Below are 26,026 nucleotides of genomic sequence, written 5' to 3' on the forward strand. Positions count from 1 at the left end.
TCGACCTGACAAATTCCTGGGTAAAGATGCCCTCCGCTCCTGCAACGCCCGTTTTGCCATTCCCTAGTATCTCGTCATTCACTAACCCAATGGAACTTTACCAAGTCTTTATTCGAGAAGAAAAAAAAATGAGAAAAAAAGGTGCTCAGCTCGCTTTCCTTTGGGTTCAGAAGTAATTGCAAGGGATGCCAGGGCCGAGGTTCCAAGGGAAAAGGAGAGGAGAGCAGACGAGAGAAATAGAGGGAGATGGGGCAACATGAGTAAATGAAAATTCGGGTGTCCTTGGCTGCTTTGGCGACTTGAGACTCTATTCCATCCCATTGGTGCTCGCCCTGACCCTCGTCAACAATGGCCCATGAGGGCACTGCCACTGGAGTTGTCCCTATCACAAATGGAAAGAATATTATGATTATACTCCAAGGGTCGCTGCCCGGAACTCGGAACACGTAGAAAACCGTTGAAGATACGAATGCTAGAATTGACACCCAATGTGACTTTGGCGAGCAAGGTGTAGTCCTGCATGTTCTTAGGTTGCTACTCTTGAAGTTCTGTGCTAAGGAACTGAAAGGAAACCAAGTAGGATAGTTGGCAATGCTGAAGAATGTATATATCTGATTCTACTAGGTGCGCCTTCGTACCCAAGTTAGGCACAAACATGGCTGTGCAAGGGGCTGTGATAAAATGCAGAGCATAGATTACGCTTGTGCTCGAGGCGACGTCCATACTGATTGCATGAATTGATCGGGCTATTTCGATAAGGCTGGGCCAGCTTCACATTGAGAATGGCAGCATGCACTGTGGTTGAACAAAGAAATCAGAAACACACAAGATACTATCTGAATCGTTATTCCAGGATAAGTAAAGTAGTGTACGTAGCAGAGAGATGTAAGCATTAGGGAGGTGGAGGAAGGTTGCAGTTTTCGGTATGGAAAGCTCACTATGCAAGCGTCTGCTGCAAAGCAGATGACATCGGATGACAGCGGGTGAAGAGATGAGATGACAACTAACAAGAGACTGCAATTTCATGATAGTATGTAAGACAAGGTGAAGTTGCGCTATGGAGGCTGATGGGTAATACGCAGAACAACGTTGTTCAGGAGGTCCGACCTCATGCACTGTGACGTCGGTTATTTACTCCTAAAAAGTAAGCTGCTCAAGCTGTCTGAACCCTGAGTTTATGTTCTCAACATTTTTAAGTGACTTGTAACATAAGAGTTACATGCAAAAATGTGGTCAAGGAATTGAACCTGGATAATTGGACACACTGGGAATCGAACCCAGGACCACTCCCAACTTCGAAGCGAGTTGCTAAGGGAGTATTATACCACTAAACCATGCGCCCTGGTTTTGGATTGTTGACACCATCGTGAGCGCTGTAATTTAAGTAGCGGAGTGCGGGCTGTTGTGGGAGGAAGTGGACCCCAAGGCCGGAACAGCTTCAGCCCTAAGAGCATCTTGGTCAGTCAGCCACGCCTCGCGCTTTTCTTTCGTTCAAGTTCTTTCCTCACGCCCGAATAGTCATCGGCAAGCTATAGTGCTTTCTACCCATCCTATACATCCCTCTTGATTGGTTCTGGCACAGTGGCCCCCCAACAGTCCAACAGTTTCAGCTAACATGGACGCCGAGCTGCGTCTGATACACGCTCAGGTCCACGGTCTGGCCATTCGTCCTGGGTCTGTAATTCTGCGGTTCGTCCAGACGCAGTGGCAGACCCGCAACCACGTGGAGCTCATGACTCGGAACCAGAAAAGCGTCGCTTCGAAATGCCGTATGCAAGACCCATAATTCCTCAAACCTTTCGACACGGAGCCCACGTGCTTTAGTGTCCGAGCACATGCAGTCACTGTGTCAGGATCATCACACTTTTGGGATGGATAGACATTGTGCACGGCGATGGGACTGCGGGAAGCATCGTATATAGTAACTTGCGCTGAGAAGATTTGATGAAAATTTGTGAAGTGCAAGTTGTGTACCGTATATATCATGTGAAAATTTTATCTGGCTTCTGATTGATTTATGCCCGCACTTTTCTCCATGCCTGGGACTCTTTTGAGACTCTCAGCGTTGTGGGACTCATGTGTGGTGCCGAGCTGCATCATGTCGATCCGTCGTTGCCCCCTCGGTCCACAGTCGAAACAACAGACAACCTCGTCCAGGAGGGGACTTTTACAGGCTATGATCTCAATCTAGCACAGGTATCGGAATTGATTTGTGAGAATTGACCAATGTTCCTGAGTTGTCGACGAATTTCTTTGAGTTTGACGTAGAACTTCCTGCCGGGCATCTAATTACGCCATGAGGTTCCGTCGGACATTTCCTACTTTGATATTTACCTAATTTACATCTCGAATGCTTTTATACTTCTCGCAACGATCATTCCACTGCAGGGCAGCGGTCTCAATCCCAGGATGGACCACATAGTATCACCACTTGATGCGAGCACCGGGAATGCCACACTGGATGGCATCGCCGTCGCCTCGGGCGCAGCAACGCCGGCGCGAGTAGTGGAATGGGCCGTCCTTTTCATACTGGCCGTCGGCTTCACGACTCTGCGGACGTACGCACGAACGAGGATATCCGGAATCAAGGACTTGAGCTGGGATGACTGGCTCGTCTGGCTGGCCGTTCTGGCTTATGCGGGTCTTACTGTCGACGGTAAGAAGCTCTTGGAGTAGTCATTGTCCAGTGTGAATTGCTGATACTGGGAGTATGATTAGTGTTTATCATAGGGGTCGTCGCGGAAGGCTTATCCAACGATGGGATGTCGGAAGCACATCGAGCGGCACTGGCGCAGGATGGTCCAGCCAGCCAGGAGTTCCAACTGCGTGCGATCGGCTCGAAAGCACAAATTTCCAAGTGGTTCGTATACGGACTCACATTATGGCTTCTAAAGAGCTCTTTGCTCTATTTTTTCTCTGGTCGGCTTACTGTACGTCTGCATCCTATTTGCCATTAAATGAACCACCGACAAGAGAATCTGGCTACTTCCAAGCCCAGGTCAGAGCTCGGCTGACATGATTTACCAACGCAACAGTCAGAGATGCCCGGCGCCAAGTTGAGAGCCTGGCTCAGCGCGAGTCTCCTCTTCGTCACATGGGCTGCCACCACCGTGGCGGTCTTCTCAAGCTGCCGCCCCTTCACCAAGTTCTGGCAGATATTCCCAGATCCAGGAACCATGTGTCAAGCTGCGATCTCGCCCATCTTGGTCTCCGTGTTCCTGGTCTGCAACATCCTCACCGATGTCTACCTCATCTCCATCCCAGTCCCGGTACTCCTCAAGGCTCGCCTTAAAAAATCACAGAAGATCTCTTTGATCAGTCTATTCAGCTGCAATATTCTGATTACTGGGATTGCCATTCTGAGGGCTATTGTGATGCTAAAGGTACGTGGTCATAACCATGGTGAAGACTGATCTTTATTTGATTCTTAATTATGTGCTGACTGTGCCACTTGGACTGAATAGAATCCCATGGTCAATGGCGATGGCATGTGGGCCGTCCGCGAGGCCTTCGTTGCTCTAATCACCACGAACATTCCTCCCATTGCGCCGTTGCTGAGAAGATGGGTTTCCCGCTGGCTCGGAAGATCATCCAACAATACCACTGCCGCAGACCACACGCAGGACAAAGGGACAGATTTGGAAATACAACTCGGGCGGAAACTATCCATGGTCTCCAACAAGTCCCATGTGATCGCAGATGATACTGTGGCAGCCCATCGACAAAAGATTTTACAAGACGAAGAGCTGCCTGAACCCGAAAATGCCAAATTGAAGTCAAGAGGTTACCAGAATTGGGATCGTTCCTCCGTTGTGCATCGACAACACATCGACAGGGATCAGCAGTATTAAGGCTGATGGTTGCATTCAGACAGCGCAAGGGGAAAGGCACAAGCCCTTACAGATATCTTGAGTAATCTGAGAACGATCATTCATTTCGTCTTCCTGAATGTGTGGCTCTCATAAGAATTAACTTATATGAGCAAAATCCTCAAGGTATCGTCAAGATGGCCATTCTCATTTCTCTTTTGTGTCAGCTGCACATCAGACATCGTCCTTGCAGTCAGAATAGTCAAGTAATTAAGATAATGATAGCTTGTTGTTTCCAGCTATGAGAATTCTGACGGCCGTCCAAAGTCCCTTATTTAGGCCCGGCGATCCACCACTCCTTGGTAGCTATCTAGACCTCCTCTCTCTGAGCCCGAATCTTCATCCCTAAGTTGCACCTAAATAGACAATCGAGAGGTGAAGCTGAGCACCACAGTAACTCCATGGCAAGCTTTATCTGGCCGAAGCCACTGCTCTATGCTCAGCCTAAGCAAGACCTGGAGGACTCTGGACCTTGGTGCCCTTACCAGCCTTCCTCTGCACCTTCGCAAGCTCCTTGTACGCCTCCCAGGCACCATCTACAAGACAGTGGTCTTCCACATCCAGAATCTTCCTCTTCAGGTACCCCAGGAAGCCCCGTAGGCCAGCCGCAGGGCCCTTCCACTGCCGAGCCACGCCCTTGAGTCCAGCCGCGATCGGCCCCGTCTCGGGGGTCGCAAGAAACTCAGCGTCACGGACCATGCCAAAAGCCCGCAGCGTGTACAGCGCGTGGATCATCTCGACGGCACTACGGCGCGGGCGGATGACGAGACGGCGCGTGTCCTTCTCGTCGCCAGTCCACCAACAGGCGCGGTAGTTGCCCTTCTCAATGGCTTTGACCATGTTGTGGACGACATATTTGACGCCTGTGACGTTCACGCGGGTCATGCTGTCTGGGAGCATGATGTATCTGGCGCCGTCGGCAGTGGCAGCTGCATGGTCCTCTCGGTAGTATCTCTCCTTCAGAATCGGAGCGAAGTGGTCGAGGACAGCGAGGTTGACGTCGTCGAGAAGAATGTTGGGCATGTCGGTGGGGCCCCAAGCTATGGTGACGCTTTCTGTCTTCTGTAATAGCTGGCGACGGTCTTGGACCTTGCGCTTGGGAGCAGGCTTTGGCTTGGGTTGTTTCTGTTTGGGTCTACGAGGCGTGCCCATCAGCAACAGAGAAGCGACGTAATGGAATGGAATAGATGGGAAGGTGCTTATGTGCACAACTTACTCCTTCTTCATCTCGACCTCTTTCCGCGTTTGCACGTGGGTGGCGACAGGATTCTTGGCCATCTTCTCAGCCTCCTTCTGCGCAAGCATTTTGAGAGTGAACGCAGGGAGGGTGATGTTGGCGAATTTCTTTGTCAGAAGTTGCACATCTTCACGCTCGTTTTGGTTGCTTATGGCCATGGTGAGTGGAGGGGTATCACTCTTTGCAGTCTGCTGAGCTTCCTGCTGGATGTTGCTTCCTCTCATTGCGTCTGCTGTTGAAGGAAAGTGTTGTATAATGGAAAGAGTCAGATCAGACTTGAAGGTTCTCCTTTTGGCTTTTTGTTGAATGTCTGTTGGACCTGAGGTGTAAGTGAGGGAAATGGAAGAGTCGAGAATTGCATTTGCATGCAAGACTTTATAATTATATGTTGACAGGGAAAGATCGACTGTGGGAGAGAGCGTTTGGGCACGTGGAAGTGCGTCAGGAGGGGGGATCTACTCACTGTGATGTAGTAAGTGGGATGCTGAATTCAGGGTGGGGAGGGTGATTCGAATGGTTAGTTTCCTCGTTGATGCTGTGTAATTTAGAAGAAGTGAGAAGGCCACCCACTGTTTAAGTACTTGGACTTGGACTCCTAGGACTGCCTGTCAAGGCGTACCTGTGACGGACGTGCTATTGTGACGAGGACAATTGATCGTTTGTTGGCTGGCTAGCAGAGTTGACATGGTTATTGGATTTTTACTTCTCCGCAACCTGAATCAGAAGCGCTACAATGGGAGAGGTGAAATTGGCACAATGACGGTGATAACGTTAAGGAGCCTTCACTTAGAGCATAAGTCTCAGCTAGAATTTTCCGGCGTCCAATTGGGATATCCAAGTTAATTTTAATGAATTCTCTATATATCGTAATCTCAAATTTACCATTTTGCTCTGTTCTGTTCTGTTCTCTCACACACATATGTGTGAGAATTGTAGGTTTGGTTTGCATGTGATGAGAAAACAACTTTTCCTTACTCGTTCTCTGCAGTAAAAGTACCAACATTGATCAGCCTTTCCAAGTGACTCTCTTCTCCCTAAAAAGTCCGACCATCCCCATAGGGAGCAACCCACGATCAACAATGTTGAACCCCCCAAACTTCTCAACAATCTCGGGCCCATACATCTTGGCGATCCATTGCCAATACGGTGTCATGGCTTCCCAAGAGTCGCCTATTGGACCACTATGTTCACTTTGTTGTATCTGGCCAAGCGCATTGGAAATCCAACCACAGGACGCGATATTCAGCGCGCTATCCTCCGGCTCCTCCATGAGCTTATTGAAGACGGAGAACACGTCAAAGGGTTCACCTATCCTGTCGAACATAATGCACAGCACCTCACGGTATTGCGTGAACTGTTCAAAGCTCATAAATGTTCGTTGGTCGTGTTGAGACTCGGGCTTCCACTTGGAGTCATTATTGCGACCAAAAAGTTGCATGGGCTGAGTATCTGGGACCTCCGCTTCGAAACGCGACTTGAGTCGGTTGTAGGTGCTGCGCTCGGCTTCAAGCATCTTCTGAATCAGGCTTTCGTGGGAATCCAGGACCGCATCGCGTTTATACAGCAAAGAGATGAACGGTGACTGGAGTTCGAGACCTCCCAGGTCCGTTGGGAAGTAGAAGTACCCGTCAGGTATGTCGGTGATGCCAAACCGCTCTGTGATGGAGGTTTTGAGGTAGTCAATAATGCTCGAGGTTGCCTCAAAACCGCCACTGCCCTTGCCTGTAAAGATGCGACGCTGGATGTGCTGGTGTGCTGCAAGCATCGCATCCACATGGACCTGTCCGAAGCAGTTGGATGGTTTTCCAAGGTTGCTTGTTAGGAACGTCCCGACGTAGGTGTTCCAGGTCTGGATGAAAGCCAGGATGCTGTGCTGCTTCTCCATCAGCTGCTTACGGAGCTCGTCAATATGGACGTCGATCATGCTGGTGTCGACCTCGAACTGCCCTGTCTCTGGAGACAATACGAGGAAGCCCCATCGTATTTGCCCAGCGGGCAGTGCCTTGTCGAGCGGCTTGCCTTGGAGACCGTTGCCCGTGACCCGAGCGGCGCCGCACTTCTGGTAGTTGAGCGAAGTGCCTGTAATGAAGACAAAATTCTCCAAGGCCGTCCAAACCGTCACAGCTGTAGCATGATCTGGCGACCAGAACCACATGTCCTCCCCATACCGCCAGAGTAATTGCCCCAGTGCTGCCTGGTTGACGGAATAGTCCAGACAGAAGAGGACTGCCTCCCCAAAGACATCACTGAGGACGTGCGATGCGGGAACGCCTCTCTGCTGAACCTTTGTGGGGGCTGACAACTCATCATTCCACCTCAGAGGCACCTGAAGAAACCGCAGGAAGAAGTTGCACCAAATTTGCGAGATACCGAGATACTTGAGAACTGCAAGGATGGTTTCGTGGGGTAGCGAAGTCTCGAAATCGGCGAGAACAGCATGGAACGCAGTAAGCTCGCCGGACAGCCGGGTGTTGATGACGAGCTCGGTCGAGAGGAGATGCAGCAGTTGCTGCTTCGCAGCGACTGGGGTGTCAATCTTCTTTTCGATTTCTTCCTCGGTGTCACAATTATCGAGGCACTTGACTCCGGGTTGTGCTAGATACTCAACCGTTCCGAAAGTATGTGGCACAGCCTGCGTCCTCATGCCAAAGAGTCCTCCTGCCATCTGCTTCCTCTTCTTCGCAGGTGGTGCGGGCCCTGAGCAACTTACGTAGCTTGCCTCGACCTCCCCATCGGCTGGCTTGGCCGCAGCAATGGGGCTGGTCAGAAGTTTGGCCACGTGGTAGTTGGTCAGGTATCTTTTCTTGCGTAACTTTTGTAGACTGCGGTGTTGACGTACCGGGCCGACATAATACTCGAGGCGTCGTTTCTCGGCAAGGGGTATGTCATCTGTGAGACTGGACCAAGCCAGGCTGCTTTGAAAAGTGGTAAATGTCGTTCTCAGGAAAACGGACCATTTGACGCCAATGTACTGCAAAAAGATGGCTTGTAGCAGATCTTCGTGTATGTGCACGCTGAAGACACCGCTGACCTTTCGACGTTGCTCGATAGGGACGCCCGATGGGTCCCAGTTCCACGACTCGAGAGCAGAGATGCGCATGTTAAGAACGTCAGCCACCTCAGACAGGATGACGTTGTTAGACCTGAAGTCTTTGAGCACTTCACGCTGCTCGTTGGACACGAGGTCAGAGGCCACCAGACCGTCGATCACCCATTTCAGAGTGGTGTGCCTGAATTGGCGCGGCTCAGATAACTCGCGCTCAAAATCTGCTACTGCAGTTCTCATCTTCTCGAGTGCCAATCGCTTTTCCTTGGCTGCTTCTTCGCCGATGGCTCCGTCTGAGATGAAAATATCGTCCAGGTACCGGTTCAGGCTCTCCACATTGACATCAGCTCGTTCAAAGACCTTACCCTCCCACTCCTCTTTCGACTTCAACTTGGCGGCGCTGCCAACATCCACCATCTCAACATCATCACCCTCGTTTTGTCGAATGGTCCCGAGTCCCATCTTCTGGTCGCTAGCCAGCCACTCCGTGACAAGCTCGCCGTACAGAGCGGCGTAGCGATACTTGTGTGACTGCACTTCAAGCTCACGGAACAGTGCCTTCTCGTGGTCCGCGATGATATTCTCGGAGACTGAAGGGTCATGACGAGCGAGTGAAATAAAGCGTTCGGCGTTTGATAACGTGAGGTCAAGACTGCTGCCCAAACGCGTGCCAGCCTCGGCACTCGCCTCCTCGTTCGTCTTGAGGCCGAAACATCTCTTGACACCGTCCTTGACGAGTATCAGTCTGTGAATGGGGTCCAGCTCTGGACTAAGATACTTGGGGATTGCTGTCCTGGCAGCCTCGAACGCGGCCCTGCGCTTGGACAGCTCATCGAGCTTCGTGCTCGTGATCTCCTGTAGCGTCTCTGAAAAGACACTACCTGACATTGTCGACATTGACAATTCTGCTGGCGGAGAGACGGGACGCTTGGGCCCTCGGGGTGGCTCGTTAGTTCTGACCATGGTTGAGTTTGAGGGGCGAGTAGATGTTGAGAGAAGGAAGGTGAGCTCGAGTTGGGCGACGGCGTCCAGCTTTTATGAAGATTAAATATGGAGACTGTTATCCTCTTCGTCCAATCACATAACATAATTGAGAATCAGGCAACCAACACCGCTCAGCCGCTTCTTCCTCCAATAAAAGCACTAATTGTGGATTGTGAGTCACTGCTATGCTTGGCTCGTTGTTTCTCCTTGCAACCAAATCTTTTCATTAATCCTCAGTCCAATGATGATCTCTTTTGCATCATTTCCAAAGATGCAGTTCGAGTTTGAGGCGGCTTTCAACACCTTCATCAACAAGCTGAGATTGGGGGACGATCTTGGTACTAATTAATACTTGTATAGCCTTGTCTGATCTTCCTCCTCCACCATGGCTGTTTTCAGTCTGCGGTTCAGATGTCCATAATAGATCCGCAGGCAAACACATCCCGCGGCCACAAAGAAGAGCAAGCCAGCATTGGTCCAGTGGCCAGTCGGGTAGCCAATCGCAGCTTCATCGGCCTTGTAAATCCACGTTCCCAGGATCTGCCCAGGAGCCCCGCCCAGCCCAATGTTCAGCGCAATGGCAAGGCCAATCGATGCAGTGCTGAAGATGTTGGAAGAAAGCCAGCCGAGCAGTGGAGGGATACACGCAAAGGCTCCCGTCGCCGCGACAATCAGGCAGCCATAGCGATGCGAGTAGGCATCGGCAGGCAAGACAGCAGAAGCCAGGAAGCCGCAGGCCCCGACGGTCGCACTGGCAGCCGAGTGCAGCGCCCGCGCATCAAAGTGGTCCGCTGACCATGATACCAGGATTTGCACGACGTAGGCGACCGCGTAAGGCGGGACGGTCATGAGCTGCGCCTCGAGATTCTCGTAGCCAAGGCCGGCTGTAATGGAGGGTGTGAAGAGCGAGAGGCTGCTGAAAGGTGCTGAGATGCCGAAATAGATGGCGTAGTGTGCCCAGAGCCTGCCATCGGCCAAAGTGGCTCTTGCGTCGCGCCACCAGTCTGAGTCGTGAAGGCCCTTACTCCCCTCGAGAGAAAGACGGCTGAGAGCGAGTGCCCTCTCGTCGTCTGACAGCCAGCTGACGGTTTCTGGATAGTCTGGCAGGAAGTATAGCACGAAGAGCGCTGAGAGGCAAGAAGGCGCGCCCTCGATGATGAACAGCCAGCGCCAGGCGGAGAGGCCATGGGCCTCGTGAATGTGACCGACGCCGAATGCGATGGCTCCGCCAAAGGCACCTGCAAGTGTTGCGCTCGCGAGAATGAACGCAACACGTATGCTGCGCTCGCTAGACTTGTACCAAAAGGTGAGGTAGTATACCAAGCCGGGGAAGAGACCAGCCTCGAACACACCCAGGAGAAAGCGGACCACCGTCACGGTGGCATAATTGTGTGCTCCTGCGAGACCCATCGAGCATGAGCCCCAGCCCAGCATCAAGATCGCTATCCAACGTGAGGGCCGCAGTCTTTTGAGGAGAACGTTTGACGGGGCTTCAAACAATCCGTACGCTACCAGAAATATCATGAGTGAGATCGTATACTGATAGTCACTCATGTGTGTCTCTGACAGGAGGTCTTGGTGATCGGATGCATTCAACGTCTTTGCATTTCCGATGTTGCTCCGGTCGAGGTAGCACAGCAGGTAGATGGCCGCGGAGAGGGGAATGATGCGCTTGTCTTGCTTCCATATCAGGGCTTTCTCAGCAGCCGTCGCGACTGCGGTCTCGCCAGACGGATAAACCTGGATGAGGCTCTCGCTGGTTAGTAGAGAAACAAGCTTCTCATATTCCGGTATTGTAATGAAGCAGCGGGACTGACTTCCTTGGCTGCCACCTCGACGTCCTCGACGGCGGTTTGGTGAGCTCCTATCTCACCAACCTTGTCAGCCTGCGGCTGCTTGTCCATCTTGATCAAACAAGTATTGACGAAGCCTGTCAACTTCGAGCACTTTCAATCTACCCAGTTGTATTGACTATGACCTCAAAAGTCGGCACTGACGCTGAAGCAGCACTGAGAAAGCAGTATCACAGTTAGGGAAGACAGACAGGCCATGGGCCGTTAAACGCTTTTATCATCCGGCCATCGGACAACAAGACCAATCCCAAGGGATGGATCATCAACCCATCAGTCTAAGGACGCAGGTGTTCGCCCTAGCGCGACAATTTGAACCGATAAGCACAACAAAACGAGGAGGAAGTGGACATACCTCGAGTCTTGTACCACACAATGCTCCAGCATTTGCTCCACAGTCGTGAGGAGAACCCCAGAGGTGGACCCTAAAACCCTCATAACATAAGCATCGGTCTAGAAGGCCCCGTGCAGGATGGCGGCGCAAGAGTTAAGAGTCCCCTCCACTTCCGACATCAGTTGCCGAAAGGTAGGGAACAAGACCTAACAAGGAGAGACTCTCAGGGTTATTGGTCAGATAGAAGCATGTATATAGTTCATTGAGAATGTGGGCTTACATTTGTTCATGACCATCAGTGCTGATTAGGTATGAAAGGTCTGACAAACGAGGATCTCGGAAAGGCTCTGCCTTGCCCAATCCTCAATCTTCCCCCTTTGTAGAGTATACTTTCATGAACTATGTTTTGGCCCGCGACACTTTGTTTTTATGCGATGTCTTCGTCTGACCTTCGGGTTGATTGTCAAAGAACGCAGGGACTTGGTAAAGCATCGCATCATAAATTGAGTGAGTCTAATTTCTGTAGTTGACTCCATTTTGCCAACTTCACCAAAATTAAGAATTCAACGCAACTTGAGACTGCAGTAAATGTGGAGAGCCAAAATTAGCTTTGCCAACCCACAATCCGTCCAGTCCATCTCAAATCATCGCAAGGCCCAGAAGCACCTTCGAGAGGTCACTTCAATATCGTCCTGTCTCCGTCTGCAGATTTCTCTTCCGTTTGTCTTATGCATTTTCCCCTTCCAAAAGCCACCCACCCCCCTCCTCCAAAGAAAAATAAATCAATGCATATCGTAATGTACAGGCAATCTGTTGCCAATCTTGCTCTCTTCCGAGTCTTTTGATTCCATTCATACCGCTTAAGGGAAGACTTCAGGCATTGACTAAACAAGACTATTACGGCATTTCATTGCGGTGTTGAGCCATTCGGCTTGTCCTTCGCATCTGACACCCCTGGTGTCTCGCCTTCAGTCTTCACATTGGACTGTTTTGGCTGCGCATCGCTATCCTTTTTCGGCTCGTCTGAGGTAGATTGAGTATCTTCTCCGCTTGGCTCGTCGTCTTGGTGCGCTGACGGATGCTGCAAGACCTCGAGGAGAATACTCTTTCCCCTTGCCGTAGCTTGCTCAAAATTCTCAGCTGCGAAGGCCCAAAGCTCCATCTGGGGTATGAAAATGAACTCATAAGAGGAGCCAAAGGGGGCCCTTTTCTTCAAAAACACCCACAAGATGTAGCTCCTGTTATATCTCGCTCCCAGCAGCTGCCGGGCTAGCTCACCAGCAGCATATAACTGGTGAACTTGGTGGTCTGGAGGCGGCAGAGGACCTCTCTCCCTCTCAGCTTCACGGCAAGCCTTTTTTCCTGCGGGACTGGCCGTGAATGCCTCCCAATCTTTTCGGTCGCTGCACACAAGTTGATCGAGTTGTGGGCTGAGCACACCAGTAGCCAACAAAGAGATGGCGTATTTGCGGTACTGTCGGTGAAAAGTATAATCGTCGTATGACTTGGCCAGGGTTAAGAATGATACATCTTGAGATCTTCTTTGGCCAGTCCGGTGGATTCTTCCGATAGCTGTGAGCATGATCGGGATGTTATTAGGCATCTCGAAAATGACCATATCACTGCAGTCACTGTGCAGCTCAACGCCGTGGCCTAGAATGCGCATGGTGCTGAGGAGAAAGTCCACCCGTACTTGAGGGTTGTTAAACTTGTCCAAGATCTGGGATCGAGTCGTGCGGATATCGTGCTTGGATCTTAGCGAGAAGAATGTGAACTCTGCCATTGAGCATATACCCTCAATGATGAACTGCGTATAAGGATGCACGCAGTACACAACTACCTTCCGCCCAGCCATCTTGCGTCGCTCTAAGTGCACAAGGAGCCACTGTAATTTAGGAGACCGACGGACAATGTGCCGAATCATCGATGCTCTGTCAGCTGGTGGCGTCTCCGGGTCTGATGCGAGCCTCGTCATGGCATAGTAATATGACATACCCGCATCGGGATTGTTGGCTGTCAACTTGTGGTAGTCCAATATCTGATCGAAGACTGCAGGTCTTTCAAAAGGATCCTTATGGATACCCGTACTTGCCTCGTGGATGCGAAGAAGGTCTGCCAGGCCAGGATCTGTAGTCATATAATCCAAGTATGCGTCAAAGTGTTTATCCATACCAGCCTTAAACACCTCATTACCATCAGACACCCGAGCAGCGGTCCTCATTTCGTTGCTGTTAGCGTTTCGATGGATGCTTTCAAACCAGCGAAATGTTCTGTATCTGTAGATGTCGGCATCTGTGTCGGTCATTTTGAGCTCGATAGTCCGAATCGAAACTGGAGGGATATCAGTGAGGCTAGCAATCGTGATTCGGCTACCGTTCGCAAGTTGGATGGTCGATGCTGGATCTCGATGCAGAACGCATATTCGGAATATAGAGCCAAGAACGATGCGCGAGAAGTCGGCGCTGAAGTTTGTCTGATGACCTAGCCACCGATACGCGTGTGGGTTAAGCCTCCATAGATGCTGGCCATTCTTCAGTGCCTCATTGTAGTGATGGGGTATATCCCTGGGCACTAAGTTCTTGTCGGAAGGATCAAAAGGATCTTCGTACATTCCGAGAACTTCAAAGGCCTGTTGGCGGCTGGGCCAACATATACGCCACTCCATTGGCTTGAAGAGAGCAAACAAGAGGCCCCGAAAATCAGAGATCTTGTTTGGAACAGGAGATCCTGTGAGAAGAAAATTGATATCTGCGTCGACCAAGTAGGCGGCATGGGCCCTCTGCGTCCTGGGATCCTTGATGTTATGCGCTTCATCGGCGATCAATGTCCCAATGATGTTCGTTGATAAGTTAAGGTCAAAATGCTGAGGTTTAATGGCTACTCTGATAGCATCTTGCCATTCTTCGCTAAGTTCAGAGCCTCGGTTTGATAGTCGTTTCTCTCTGATGACCTTGTCTGGCTCACGTTTTCTCATGAGTCGATCAACAAATTCATCGTAAGTGGAGAGTATCACTTTCCTGCTCGTCTTTGGATCTGTGGGATCAATGGTTTTTAGGAATTCGATAAGTGCTTTGCTTGTCAGTTCGATAGCTGTACTGTGCTGAGCTGCGCCGATAAGCCTAGTATAGAGATCAAGATCAAGAAGATTTGAAAAGAATTTGGAGTATGTATCTTGCCAGCTTCGTAGCCGTTGATGCGAACAGAGAATCAAGGTGACCTTGTGCTTGTTTGTATTACCGGATGCAGCCTCTCGTTTGGCGAGGAAGAAGATAGCGGACAGAGCTTCGATTGTCTTCCCAGTACCATGGTCATTGGCGTTGATCGCGCCCTTTAAGAGACCTTCAGCATTTTTTACCAGGAATGCGACATTCTGCACCTGGTCTGGCCTAAGCCGAAGTGGCGAGGAAGGATCGATCTTGACGCCCCTCAATAGGTCTTCTGAGGAAAGACCAAGGAAGTCAGCTGCTTCATATAGGCCGCCAACCGGGGCCGAGAAGGCGCACTCCAGATCCCGAAACTTGGGCTGGGAGTCAGGATCTTGGATCTGCTCAACATTTCGTTCGAGCTCGTCCATCAGAGCTTTTCGTTGCTGCGGCTCTAAATGTGGTCTGGTCTTATGACCGACTTGGCTTAGATCTCTGGAGAAGTCACCTGTCGGATTAGGCGCCAAAGAGAGATTTTCGAGGACTCCATCTGCTTCTCCACAGTTGCGAAGGAGCGCCTTCGTCCGTACTTTGAATCCTTTCTTGTGAGCTTGACCATGCTCGGTCTTGCTGCTCCCCGAGGGTCCGGGCTCATTGCTGTTCGTTGAACCAGCTGATGAATGACTCGATGATCCGGCGGGGTCATCCTGCGTGTTTTCATTGGAGGAGGCAGCTGCAGGATTGTGAATCCCCTGGGAAGGCTCTTCCTGAGATTCCGCGGGTTGTGCTGGCTCTTGTGATTTGTGCCGTTTAGATGACGCCGATGCCGACGAACTTGGTGAGACCGACCGCTTGGCGTTGGATGAAGACATCTTGATGAAGAAGAGTTAGGAACAGTCAATTGAGTGGGATGGTCAAAGACATCTAATGTGGGAGAAGATAGCGTGTATGCAAAGGAAGGAAGAGACGGGCGAGCAGTTGAGGAGAAGAAGGTTGGAGTTCTGAATGTTGCAAGATTGGCAGCCCCAAGTACGGAAGGAAGCATTGATGGGGTCGAGAAAAAGGATAGTTGTATGAGGTTGATAGCTAACAGGGCTTGGGAGGGCAAAGGTTGTGGGAGCAAAAGTCGGAAAAACAACGAGAAACAAGTTTCTAGGTGAGGGAAGGTGCTAGCTCTTAGCACGGAGACTGTTTTGAAAAAAGCCCATGTGGTAGTTCAAGAGTGAGAGTGAGAGTCAAGGCTCGAAGGCTGGACTGGGAATGTGTGGTATCATACCTATGATAGACGGCTTAGGACCTGTCTATTGTTGATGTTGACTGTGTGAGTCGATAAGCTGTATCCCTGATCAGGACGTTGCTGTGGACAGTTGAGGGTTACAAAATTTGTGACTTGGCCTGGATGTGTTTTGTAAGTGATGTAGTGTTGCTGAAGGGTTTTCGAAGGTGGTGCTGTGTTTCAAGTCTCTTGTGACCTCTGGTAGGGATTGGCCCAAGTACTGGTTGGTTGCACAACCGAAGAGACATGAAAATTGTCAACAAACGTAGATGGCGACTTCCAAAACTCAGGGAGTGCCTTGCGTGCCTTGTCTTGATCGTATCAAGACGTGAGGAGAGTTGACCACACCCACCAGTGCAATGCTAGATGTTGAATGTTGAGTGAATAGTGATGATGTTGGGAAAGAAGGAGAGATATTGTGAGGGCCAAGTGGCCAAGGTGAGGATGCTGATATGAAGAAAGCAGACCGATCAATTTGGAAGTCCTCTGTGGTAAGTTAATCCAATCTGAACCTGTCTTGTCTGAAGATTGGAGTGATCAGTCCACCCAGAGAGCCGCAGGGTGCGAATTATTCTGTAAGATAACAAACTCAAGGAGATGATTAGGGGGGTGATCAGGGCATCAGTCCGGGAAAAAAATGTGCAAGAAGGGTCTCGATGTTGTTTAGTGCCTGCCTTGATCATCCACTATTCTTGCCTCTTAGTGAAGATATGTATCTTGATTCTGTTTCGGAAGGGATTTCCAATACCTTGCAGCTTCCTAATCATTGCATGAAAGACTCTAGGGGAAACAAAGAAAATGATGCCAAACAAGTGGCTTTGGACGATGAAGAGTTTGGGTCGGGTCACTGTGCCGAAAATGGGATAAAATCCAGGCCAGTCAACAACGCATAAGTCTGGGTCTAGGCATGGTGGTGTTGGAAAGGTTGTTGGGAGGGTGATGCTATCAGAGCGTGCGATGAACGAAATATGAGGAGACACATTGGTCTCTGGCTTCAACAGTGCGGTTCGGCATGAAAAGATGCCACTGGTGCAGATGAACTAGCAGCAAAGGAGAACCAGCTAGAAGGACGATTAACAGCTATGGCTTTCAAGGAAAGCATGCTCTTTGGGGCATAAGGGCTGGTGTTTCGTAGCCAAAGTCCACAAGGCTAAGGTTTAACATCCAGCTCCCTTGAGCAAGGCTTAGGGTAGTGTATGAGTTAACGGAGACCAAGTTTAGTGATCTGAGTGGATAAACTGGTTGTGGAAGAGACAGGGTTGGACGTCTCACTACAGTGGGACGTGCCGAGCATGTCACTACACCTAGTCTCACCCCTCTCGACAGCAAGACATTCCCCCACAGACCTCTGCCTTCCTTGGAATTCTACATCACTCAAGGAAGGCTTCATACTTGCGCTCTTGAGTGCTGACAAGATGAATTGGTCCAATCATTACATCATAGCAACCATTTTTTGGTTTATTGCCACAGTGGTCGCTGCCAAAGGGAAGATTCACCGCGGCTCTACGTGTCTAATGTACCTGACTGGGTTTGTCTCTCATTTATCTGCTGATGTTAATCTGACAAAAGTCATGCACAAGATACTGACATGCTCTGGCAGACAACATGATATCATCCCTGAGGACAAAGAGCTCATAAACCCCATCACCCATGTTGTTCTGGCCTTCGTACGGTCTGAAGTGCTCCTCGAGGACGACAGGACAGAGTGGCCACTCTTCAGAAGCGTCGAGTCTGCGCGCGAGAGCTTTGCTGAGGGCACGCAGGTCCTGATTGCGGTCGGTGGATGGGGCGACGGCGGCTTCTCGACTGCTGCGAAGAACGCTTCGACTCGCAAGGCCTTTGCGCAGAACGCTGCGAGGTTGGTGAAGACGACGGGTGCAGATGGTGAGTCCCTATGAACCATTACGAGCGGGCGACAGGCACTGTAGCATGTATTCATGAGAATGACTTGGGAACGTGTTTGCTTGCAGGAATCGACATCGACTGGGAGTACCCTGGCGGCAACGGGGAGGACTACAAACAAGTGCCCAACTCGGAGAAGGAGTGGGAGATTGAAGCTTATCCCCTCCTGCTGGGCGAGATCCGCGCGGCCCTGGGGCCCGACAAGCTGATGACGGCTGCCGTCCCTGGCCACGAGAGGGACATGCTCGCCTTTACAGAGCTCACCGTCCCGCGCATCATGCAACACCTCGATTTCCTCAACGTGATGACATACGACCTGATGAACCGCCGCGACCACGTCACCAAGCACCACGCCAGCACGAAAGCCAGCCGCGAGGGCCTGCAGGCGTACATCTCGCGCGGGGCCCCACCTGCGAAGCTGAACCTCGGCCTGCCCTTCTACGTCAAGTGGTACAAGACAGACCCTGAGGACTGCTCCAAGGCTGAGACACCCATTGGCTGCAAGACCCTACTGCTCGAGGACCCAGAGACGGGGGCAGATCTTGGGCGGGCCGGTGCCTTCTCGTGGCACGATACCACGCCCGGCGACCTCGAGGCTTCATTTCAAAGGGCGCTGGCGGACACGCAGTACGACGCCGCCGAGGGCGCTTCATACTATTGGGACTCTCAGGACAATCTTTGGTGGTCTTTTGACAAGGGATCAAACGGTGATATCGAGAAGAAGGTGGCGACGATCCTGGGCGAGATGGATCTGGCTGGTGTCTTTGCTTGGGGCCTGGGAGAGGATGGCACGTCCTACGAACGCCTAGCACGCCTCTTGAAAGCCATCAACGAGAACGAGAAGCATATGAGAGACGAACTGTGAGGGACTGGGAAGGAAACATGTACTGTAAACAAACATGGGGTTATCTACTGATAGGAACCATGATTCTCGCAACTTTCCCAGGTCTTTTTTTTTTTTTTGTTTTTTTTGGAGGAAACGTCGAACCCTTGATGTACCCCTGTCCCTGCCTGCCCAAGCAGGAAAGTCAATTACAGTGGTCTGCGGCTTCTTCGCAGCAACGCTGAGCCCACCCGGGTCGAATACAGTGGTATGCCCGGGTCAAATACAGTGGCATGTGGTCCTCTCGCACTAAATGCAGGACCAATCACCCGGCCCGTTCGCACCAACACAGAGCCACCACAGGCAGGGCAGGTCAAATACAGTGACAAGTGGTCGCCTCGCACTAGTGCACAACCACCCGGGGTCAAGCTATAGGTGGGCATGCGGCTTTTCGATGGCTTTTGCTCATGCATCCGCGACGAGGCTACTACGATGCTACTACTAATCTTCCCAAACTCTTGAAATTTCTCAAGAGGGCGAATTATTTGGTTTTGAACACCTTGAAATCTCAACACGCCTCTCGCCAAGTGTAAAACACCACCATTTCACCACTCTAGTCGCCTTCCACTATATTCATAATGGCTGGTCTCGAATAAATTCAATTCATCATTCTTCCTCACGACCGCTGCCCCCTCCTCCCCTTCTTCCTCCAGCTCTTCAAGTCATCATGTTCGAAAACCTCTGCACCCTCCCGCTGAACTCAGACCTGTTCACCCAGGCCGTCCACCCGACCGAGCCCCTCCTGACTGTGGGCCTGTCCAGCGGCCATGTTGAGACCTTTCGAATTCCCTCGTCTGACAATGGCTCTGAGGAGGACGCAGACGAGAACAGCAGCATCACGAGCGGCAAAGGTTTGATCAAGAGCCTCTGGCGCACGCGCAGGCACAAGGGGAGCTGTCGCAGTCTGGTCTACGGCCATGATGGGCAAGGTAAGGCCTGCCTCTCCTTTCAGAAGTCTACAAGATGTCCTAGCTCGGTGTGGTCTAGCTGACAACCCGACCTTCCTCCCATGAGCGATATAGACCTCTATTCAGCCGGCACGGACTCCCTCGTTAAGCACTTCTCCCCGACCACCGGCCAGGTCGTTTCCAAGATCACCATCCCACCACGCCGAGGTGACGATTCCGACGACCCTGCCATCATGCACGTCCTGTCACCCCAGAACCTCCTCGTCGGCACGGACTCTGGTGCCCTGTATATTTATGACCTGCGCGACAAGCTGCGCGCCGAGAAGGACCCGTCTGGCAGAAGCCCTCTAGGTTCCATGGGTGCAGCACCCGTCCGCAAACATTTCCCCCACGATGACTATGTCACCAGCATCGTGCCCCTGCCACCCTCGGCCGAGAGCACTTCGGGCTTCCCCAGACAGTGGGTGTCCACAGGAGGCACGACGCTTGCCGTCACGGATATCAGGAGCGGGATCATCACGAGGAGTGAAGACCAAGAGGACGAGTTGTTGTGCTCTGCACTGATTCCTTCGGGCCTGGGTCCAAAGAGGCTGCGGAGCAACGCTGTCATTGCGGTGGGCACAGGCAACGGCGTGCTGACCATCTGGGACAGGGGCTCGTGGGATGACCAGCAGGAGAGGATTTATGTGGCGGGCACCAAGAACAAGAAGGATGGGGAGAGTTTGGACTGCATTGCGAGGATGCCTGACGAGCTGGGCTGGGGCAAGAAGGTCGCTGTCGGTGTGGGCGATGGCAGCCTGGCGGTTGTCGACCTCAAGGCGAGGGAGACGCAGGCTGTGTTGCGACACGACGACGTCGAAGGCGTGGTGGCTGTGAGCTTTGACTGCGAGGGCCGCATGATCAGTGGCGGTGGGAAGATTGTCAAGGTGTGGGCTGAGGCTGATGGCAACAACGAGCATGAGGAGGAGTCGGATGAGGAGGCCGGCAGTGCTAACGGAAACGGGAAGCGTGCAGCCGACAGCGACGACTCGGACGACGACAGCGATGCTAGCGACAGTGACCGGCCCAAGCCCCAAAAGAAGAAGCGCAAGGGCGGCAAGGGAGGTCAGCCAGCTGGAGGCATTGCGTTCCCTGGTTTGGACTGAGACTATCACCCCCCTCCACTCAAAGCATCACCTATGATACCCCCCCCCCCCCCAATATTCTGAAAAAGGAGAACCGATGTGCGAGGGCAAGAGGCACAATGGTTGAGACCATCCCCCAAAAGATGTATGGAAGACCAAAAGAAAGAAAAGAAGAAAAAAGTCCACAACATGTACAAGTAATGATGCTACGAGATACACGCGACAAGCGATCAAGTCTCCCTGCTCATAGATCTGTAACAAGACAGGGCCCAAGGTTACGTCGACGAATCCGGCCCGCAGCCTTCCACCTCTATTCAAAATATACCCACCCAATATGCATAGCTCATCTCTTCTCTTTCTTTCTTGGTCTTCCCAGGTTGCCTTGTGGCATGCGAACGTCTATTCTTCCCCGCTTTCGTCGTTCCCTTTTCCTCGGGCTGTACCCCGCGTGAGATGCAAGAAATTATTTCAGGCTCCAGGGCGAGAGTAATCCAGCGCCTTCACGCGCTTCCAGACTTCTCGCACGACCCTCTCCTGTCCCTGTCGTGCCGTCTCGGTCTCTGATGGTCCAGCAGGCCTGCCAAGGAGGGATTTCAGTCAGCGCACATTCGTCTCTCACACTTACATCGGCCCAGACTGCTCTCCACCCGCATGTTACGCAGCAATGGAGCCTTCTTACCTGATAGCCAAATACAGCCTACTCCCCAGCCTCACATCAGGAACCTCAGCCGTCGCAGGGTCCTCAGGCGGGTTTGCCGTGGTCACCAGCCCGCCCGCCTCAAGCAGGATCGCAATGCCCGCCGCGACATCCCACTCCCAGCACCCGCCCTCCCACCAGATATCAAGGCTCCCGGACGCCGTATACGCCATATCCAGCGCCGCGCTCCCCAGGCTTCGCACACCATGCACCATGCCGCCCTTGCCCCGGCGCGCCGCAGGCTCCACGGCCATGGTGACGAAGCTCTCGATCTTGCGGCCGAGATTCCCCACGCCCGTGTCCGGATCACGCCTGTCCTTGCCCCACTCGCAACCAAACACGCACCCCTTGGGCGCGTTGGGGGGGATGGGCCGGTTCGGGAGGAAGGGGAGGCGCTGGGAGCCGTTGAGGAAGGCGCCGCGGCCGCGGCAGGCGGTGAAGAGCTGGTTCATGAAGGGGGCGTAGATGATGCCGATGATGGGGGACCCGCGGACGATGAGGGCGATGGAGACGCAGAAGGTGGGGAAGAGGTGGGTGTAGTTTACGGTGCCGTCGAGGGGGTCGACGCACCAGGTTGGGTGGTCCGGGTCGATGAGGTAGTCTTTGGAGGAGCCGGCGGAGTATGTCTCTTCGCCGATGAACCTGGGGATGATTTATGAGTTATCTCATGTGCCGTCGGCTGGTGGGAAAAAGAGGGGGGCAAACAAGGAGAGGTTAGGAACATACTTGTGGTGAGGGTACTTTTTGGATATTGACTGGTGGATGAAGGCCTCGACATCTGGCACATTTTACGAGAGCAGCTGGTCAGCACATTGTCACTCTTCTATCATAGCTACAACTACAGCAACAAGATAGACGCAGTGTTTGACGACGCACCAGTGTCCGTCTTGGTCACGATATCCACAGCATTCTCCTTCTCCTCAATCCTCTGCTCCTCTGCTTGCCCTCCTCCTGACGAGCCGCTCATGCGCACCCTCGCGCCGTCCATGAGCATCTCACCGGCATCCTTGCCCAGCTGGATGGCAAAGGCATAGATCTCGTCCAGTTCCTGCTCGCTGATCTGGTCCTGTGCTTGGCCGGCCATGATATCGGTCAATTGGATGGGATGTTGGTAGTAAGCTGGTGAAGGAGGGTGAGCTCAAGATGTGTTGAGCATGAGAAGAGTCAGAGAAGTGGTGGTAGAGTCACTCAGTCCGTCAGTCAGACGGTGACTAATGAGAGAAGGACCCTGAAGCTTTGTGCGGTGCCCACTGAAGCTCTACCCAAAGAGCCGCTACAAACCGAGAAACCACAGCGGTGGACATTCCGCAGTGGTTCTGATTCAGCGGGCATGACGTCGATTTCCTCCCACTAAGCACGGCCTACCATAATAACGAGGTCCGCTGAAGAAACTGTTATCTCTTATCTTAGCGGGGGAGGCACCTGCTGCAATTACTCAAGTACTCAAAGAAACTCCCTGAAACCATCTGGTTCACTACTAAAGACCTTTATCGGCTAGCCGTTGGACGCATTATCAAGACCCGTGCGCAGTCCAGCCAAATGACCATTCAGCCCCTCCTTTATACCTCCTTCTCGTGTTCGAGAGTGCATAAATGTGTTGCCAGGAAGAACTGCCCCTCACATACTCGAGTGAGAGAGTATCGTCGGAACCACAACTGCCGAGGTTGCGCCGTGGTGATTGGGAAGAGGGACCCGGAAGAGCGCTCTTCCACCCTCTTGGCCCCGCCCAAACGGACGGATGGATGGAAGGCTCGCTTCAACATTGTCGGTCCATAGTTTAAGCACCCGCACTGATCCTGAACCACACGAGGATATGCATTCAGACCCACAACTTGTCCTCAGGGCGGTGGTGCAAAGCCGTAGGTCGGGTTGGATATGTCCGGTGCTGCCAGACTGATGACAGAAGGAGGAGCACAATGGATGGATGATGAATTAATGAGAGACGGAACTACAAACATTGATGAAAATGGCCCTTCAGGCTTCGCTATAACAAAAGGAGTTAAGACACAACAATTATTTGTCACCAACCTCATGAGCCCAAGCTTGACTCATCACCACCATCACCACCAGACAACCAACAACCAACAACATCCATCCTCATCATGTCCCGCCACATCCTCCTCATCAACGGCCCCAACCTCAACCTCCTAGGCAAGAGGGAACCCCACATCTACGGCCACACCTCCCTAGCCGACGTGGAATCCCAGGCCCAAGCCCAGGCCGCCTCGCTGGGCGCCACCCTCGAGGCCTTCCAGTCCAACCACGAGGGCGCCATCGTAGACCGCATCCAGCAGGCCGCGGCGTGGTGGACGCCGCCAGAGGGCCACAGGCAGACCCCTCCCGTCTCGGCCATCATCATCAACCCTGGCGCCTACACCCACACCAGCGTCGCCATACGAGACGCGCTGTCGGGCGTGGACATCCCGTTTGTGGAGGTGCACATCTCCAATGTCCACGCGCGGGAGGAGTTTCGCCGGCATAGTTACCTGAGCGACAAGGCGGTGGCGGTGATTGCTGGGCTTGGTGTGTTTGGGTATCAGGCTGCGCTGGAGTTTGTGGCCAAGCATCTGAAGTTGAAGGGGGAGGGGCAGTGAGCTATGTATTATGTTGCCCCCCCCCCCCCCAAAAAAAAAAAAAAAGCCAGGACTGGAAAAGAACAGGAAGAAACATGAAAAGTTGAATAGTTCACGCCAAGACCATACTCGTAAAGTAATATTCATCGACATGTTCGCTGAAAAAAAAAGATCAAAGAAACTCATATTCGCTATGATACTAGACAATTGATATCTCCCATGTTCCAGTTATCCACTGATACCCAGCGCCCATCTAATCAACAAGGATGCAATTTGCGGTGTCTGTAGGAATCCCTTCTGTTCTTGTAGGCCCAGTGACCGCCCAGAATGAGCAATATGCCAGCCACAACCAACAACAGCACAACAACACAGGAGTCATAGGACGTCCTCGGAGTTTGTGAGACCTTCTGACGAACCCAGTTGCTCAAGATATTTATCCTGGCACAGACGTTGTTCAGCAACTTCGGGATGCCCTCACCAGACCGCGATCCTGATCCACCAGGTATTCCCATCTCCGCCTGCGACAACATTCTGTTGCTGTTCTCTACCACGCCGCCCAGTGGGTGCTCTGAGGCCATCCTGTTTCCCTGAGTCAGGGTAGTCGCCTGCGAGATGCCAGCCCCAGCACTTGTGAGATAGCCACCGTCATCATCATCATCATTATTATTGATCGTCACGCTTCTCGCCCCCTAGGACGGCGTGTCGCTATCGTCCGACTCGGCCGCAAATGCTGGCGACGGATGACTCTCCACCTCCTCGCTGGCATCTCTGACACTCGGCTCTGAGGCACTCGCATCGGATGCGACACAGGTCTCTGAGTGGCCCGCTCCTTCTTCCACGCTCTTGGTCTTCGTCGCAAGGCGCAGGTCCTCAACCAGCCGGCCCCATGAGACGGCACCACGGTGTGCCAGCTCGTGCGGCACGTCGGCGCCCTGGTCGCTCATCCGCCGGTTGAACAGCTCCAGGCTGACCCACCCCTCGAACCCAAGGCCGTGAAAGAAAGCCTCGGCGATCTCCCTGACGGGCAAGAATGCGCCTCGGTCCGTCTCGCCGTAGAAGAGCCTGCAGTTCCTGCTCCAGCTCATGCGCGGCGTCTGGCCCTCCGTATAGAAACGGTGGCCCTCGACCAGAGGGCTCTCCAGGCGCTCCGCGTCGACAATCTGCACGTAAAAGACTTTCTTCACATCCACACGCTCCACAAGCCTCTTCATAGACTCTGTTACCGCGCGCTCTGCATCCGGCGTGACGCCTGAGGATGAAGCCGGATCGCCGTAGATCCTGCCCGCGATGTTGAAGCTGTCCAGGCACAGGCCCAAGTTGGCGCGGTCGACCCGCTGCACCACCTCCCAGCTGGCCTCCCACGTGTTGATGCGCGTGCCAAAGCACAGAGCCTCGTACACGAAGCGAATTGGTGGATTGTGCGCGGCGCCCAGGTCGGCAATCTTCTGCAGGTCCGACACGATGAGGTTCATGTCGTCGCTCATTTGCGCCTCTGGGAGGAAGGACGAGGGCACCTGGATGAGGTCTGTCTGCAGTGCTGTGGCGATTTCCATCCACCTATGCAGCTTCTCGATCCTTGCGTCGTGCTCTTTTCGGTCGATGAGGCCATCATAGCCAGAGAAGGGCTGAAGGCAGATGATGGTTATGTTCTTTTGGGCACAGAGACGCTGGATGCCGTGGGCTGCCTTCAGTTGGGCTTGGTGAGACGGTCCATCACTGGGGCGATGTTGGGGGGACTCAAACTGCTTAGCGTGGTCGAGGAGGTCGGCATCGAAGAGCTCGATACCCTGGTAGCCTTGCTGCTCCATGATGTCGAGCTTGCTGGCAAGGGAGTGACCTGCGTAAGGCCATCCCAGGGACATGCTGGTTATGCCGAGTTGGCAGGGCATTTTGTCTATTTATTCTGGAAAGGAGGAGTAGGAGGAGGATGATAAGGTTCTGTAGTAGGATGTGAGGGGAAGTGAGAAAAAGAGAGGATGTAATAGTAGAGGATGGTCAGGTCTGATACACTATCTGGTGGCTGCTGCCAATAGAGAAGAGAGAAAGGGATTATGGATAGTAGTAGTTTCGTGTACGCAAAGTTTGTGGCATGTGTTGTGTAGACAAGTCAAATCTTGTTTGGGAAACGGGATCTTTCTGGAGTTGAGAGGAAGGGGCAAATAAATAATATGTAGTGGACAGAGAAAGGTGAACGACCCGG

The 26,026-nt window shown here is 52.5% G+C and overlaps 11 protein-coding genes and 1 non-coding gene across 12 annotated transcripts; 4 read left to right on the forward strand and 8 right to left on the reverse strand.

The window, feature by feature from the left end:
• Positions 1-1,256: 1,256 nt before the first annotated feature.
• M406DRAFT_t82 lies at positions 1,257-1,342 on the reverse strand. Its single transcript has one exon. It is a non-coding gene; the product is annotated as a tRNA-Ala (tRNA).
• A 1,133-nt stretch (positions 1,343-2,475) lies between these two features.
• M406DRAFT_239001 (uncharacterized protein) lies at positions 2,476-3,596 on the forward strand (the record flags this gene model as incomplete). Its single annotated transcript, XM_040916082.1, has 4 exons — positions 2,476-2,656; positions 2,719-2,930; positions 3,057-3,383; positions 3,465-3,596. Coding segments are annotated over 4 exons (852 nt in total), but the record flags the coding sequence as incomplete, so codon positions are not given.
• Positions 3,597-4,313: 717 nt separating this feature from the next.
• On the reverse strand, positions 4,314-5,264 carry M406DRAFT_330554 (uncharacterized protein; the record flags this gene model as incomplete). Its single annotated transcript, XM_040920537.1, has 2 exons — positions 4,314-5,004; positions 5,086-5,264. 2 exons carry the CDS (start codon positions 5,262-5,264, stop codon positions 4,314-4,316), a joined length of 870 nt encoding a protein of 289 aa, XP_040775164.1.
• Positions 5,265-6,112: 848 nt separating this feature from the next.
• M406DRAFT_260637 (uncharacterized protein) lies at positions 6,113-9,040 on the reverse strand (the record flags this gene model as incomplete). Its single annotated transcript, XM_040917383.1, has 2 exons — positions 6,113-7,684; positions 7,817-9,040. 2 exons carry the CDS (start codon positions 9,038-9,040, stop codon positions 6,113-6,115), a joined length of 2,796 nt encoding a protein of 931 aa, XP_040775165.1.
• A 441-nt stretch (positions 9,041-9,481) lies between these two features.
• Positions 9,482-11,040, reverse strand: M406DRAFT_339875 (MFS transporter; the record flags this gene model as incomplete). The annotated part of the gene is made up of 2 exons (XM_040921495.1): positions 9,482-10,851; positions 11,010-11,040. The coding sequence occupies 2 exons, from the start codon at positions 11,038-11,040 to the stop codon at positions 9,482-9,484; spliced, it is 1,401 nt and encodes a 466-aa protein (XP_040775166.1).
• Positions 11,041-12,227: 1,187 nt separating this feature from the next.
• Positions 12,228-13,625, reverse strand: M406DRAFT_71231 (uncharacterized protein; the record flags this gene model as incomplete). The annotated part of the gene is made up of 2 exons (XM_040925406.1): positions 12,228-13,186; positions 13,316-13,625. The coding sequence occupies 2 exons, from the start codon at positions 13,623-13,625 to the stop codon at positions 12,228-12,230; spliced, it is 1,269 nt and encodes a 422-aa protein (XP_040775167.1).
• Positions 13,626-14,398: 773 nt separating this feature from the next.
• Positions 14,399-15,335, reverse strand: M406DRAFT_330558 (uncharacterized protein; the record flags this gene model as incomplete). Its single annotated transcript, XM_040920538.1, has 2 exons — positions 14,399-14,439; positions 14,558-15,335. The coding sequence occupies 2 exons, from the start codon at positions 15,333-15,335 to the stop codon at positions 14,399-14,401; spliced, it is 819 nt and encodes a 272-aa protein (XP_040775168.1).
• A 1,819-nt stretch (positions 15,336-17,154) lies between these two features.
• GH18-7 (response to light stimulus) lies at positions 17,155-18,506 on the forward strand (the record flags this gene model as incomplete). Its single annotated transcript, XM_040925405.1, has 3 exons — positions 17,155-17,267; positions 17,340-17,623; positions 17,710-18,506. The coding sequence occupies 3 exons, from the start codon at positions 17,155-17,157 to the stop codon at positions 18,504-18,506; spliced, it is 1,194 nt and encodes a 397-aa protein (XP_040775169.1).
• Positions 18,507-19,191: 685 nt separating this feature from the next.
• On the forward strand, positions 19,192-20,577 carry M406DRAFT_71229 (uncharacterized protein; the record flags this gene model as incomplete). Its single annotated transcript, XM_040925404.1, has 2 exons — positions 19,192-19,453; positions 19,559-20,577. 2 exons carry the CDS (start codon positions 19,192-19,194, stop codon positions 20,575-20,577), a joined length of 1,281 nt encoding a protein of 426 aa, XP_040775170.1.
• Positions 20,578-21,024: 447 nt separating this feature from the next.
• Positions 21,025-22,337, reverse strand: M406DRAFT_260493 (inositol monophosphatase; the record flags this gene model as incomplete). Its single annotated transcript, XM_040917370.1, has 4 exons — positions 21,025-21,133; positions 21,236-21,895; positions 21,980-22,031; positions 22,130-22,337. 4 exons carry the CDS (start codon positions 22,335-22,337, stop codon positions 21,025-21,027), a joined length of 1,029 nt encoding a protein of 342 aa, XP_040775171.1.
• Positions 22,338-23,355: 1,018 nt separating this feature from the next.
• Positions 23,356-23,832, forward strand: M406DRAFT_20077 (uncharacterized protein; the record flags this gene model as incomplete). Its single annotated transcript, XM_040915453.1, has 1 exon — positions 23,356-23,832. A coding segment is annotated over one exon (477 nt), but the record flags the coding sequence as incomplete, so codon positions are not given.
• Positions 23,833-24,499: 667 nt separating this feature from the next.
• Positions 24,500-25,715, reverse strand: M406DRAFT_62528 (uncharacterized protein; the record flags this gene model as incomplete). The annotated part of the gene is made up of 2 exons (XM_040924786.1): positions 24,500-24,607; positions 24,666-25,715. The coding sequence occupies 2 exons, from the start codon at positions 25,713-25,715 to the stop codon at positions 24,500-24,502; spliced, it is 1,158 nt and encodes a 385-aa protein (XP_040775173.1).
• Between the last annotated feature and the right edge of the window lie 311 nt (positions 25,716-26,026).

The sequence above is a fragment of the Cryphonectria parasitica genome, assembly GCF_011745365.1.
Source record: "Cryphonectria parasitica EP155 unplaced genomic scaffold M406scaffold_5, whole genome shotgun sequence".
NCBI classification, from domain to species: domain Eukaryota; kingdom Fungi; phylum Ascomycota; class Sordariomycetes; order Diaporthales; family Cryphonectriaceae; genus Cryphonectria; species Cryphonectria parasitica.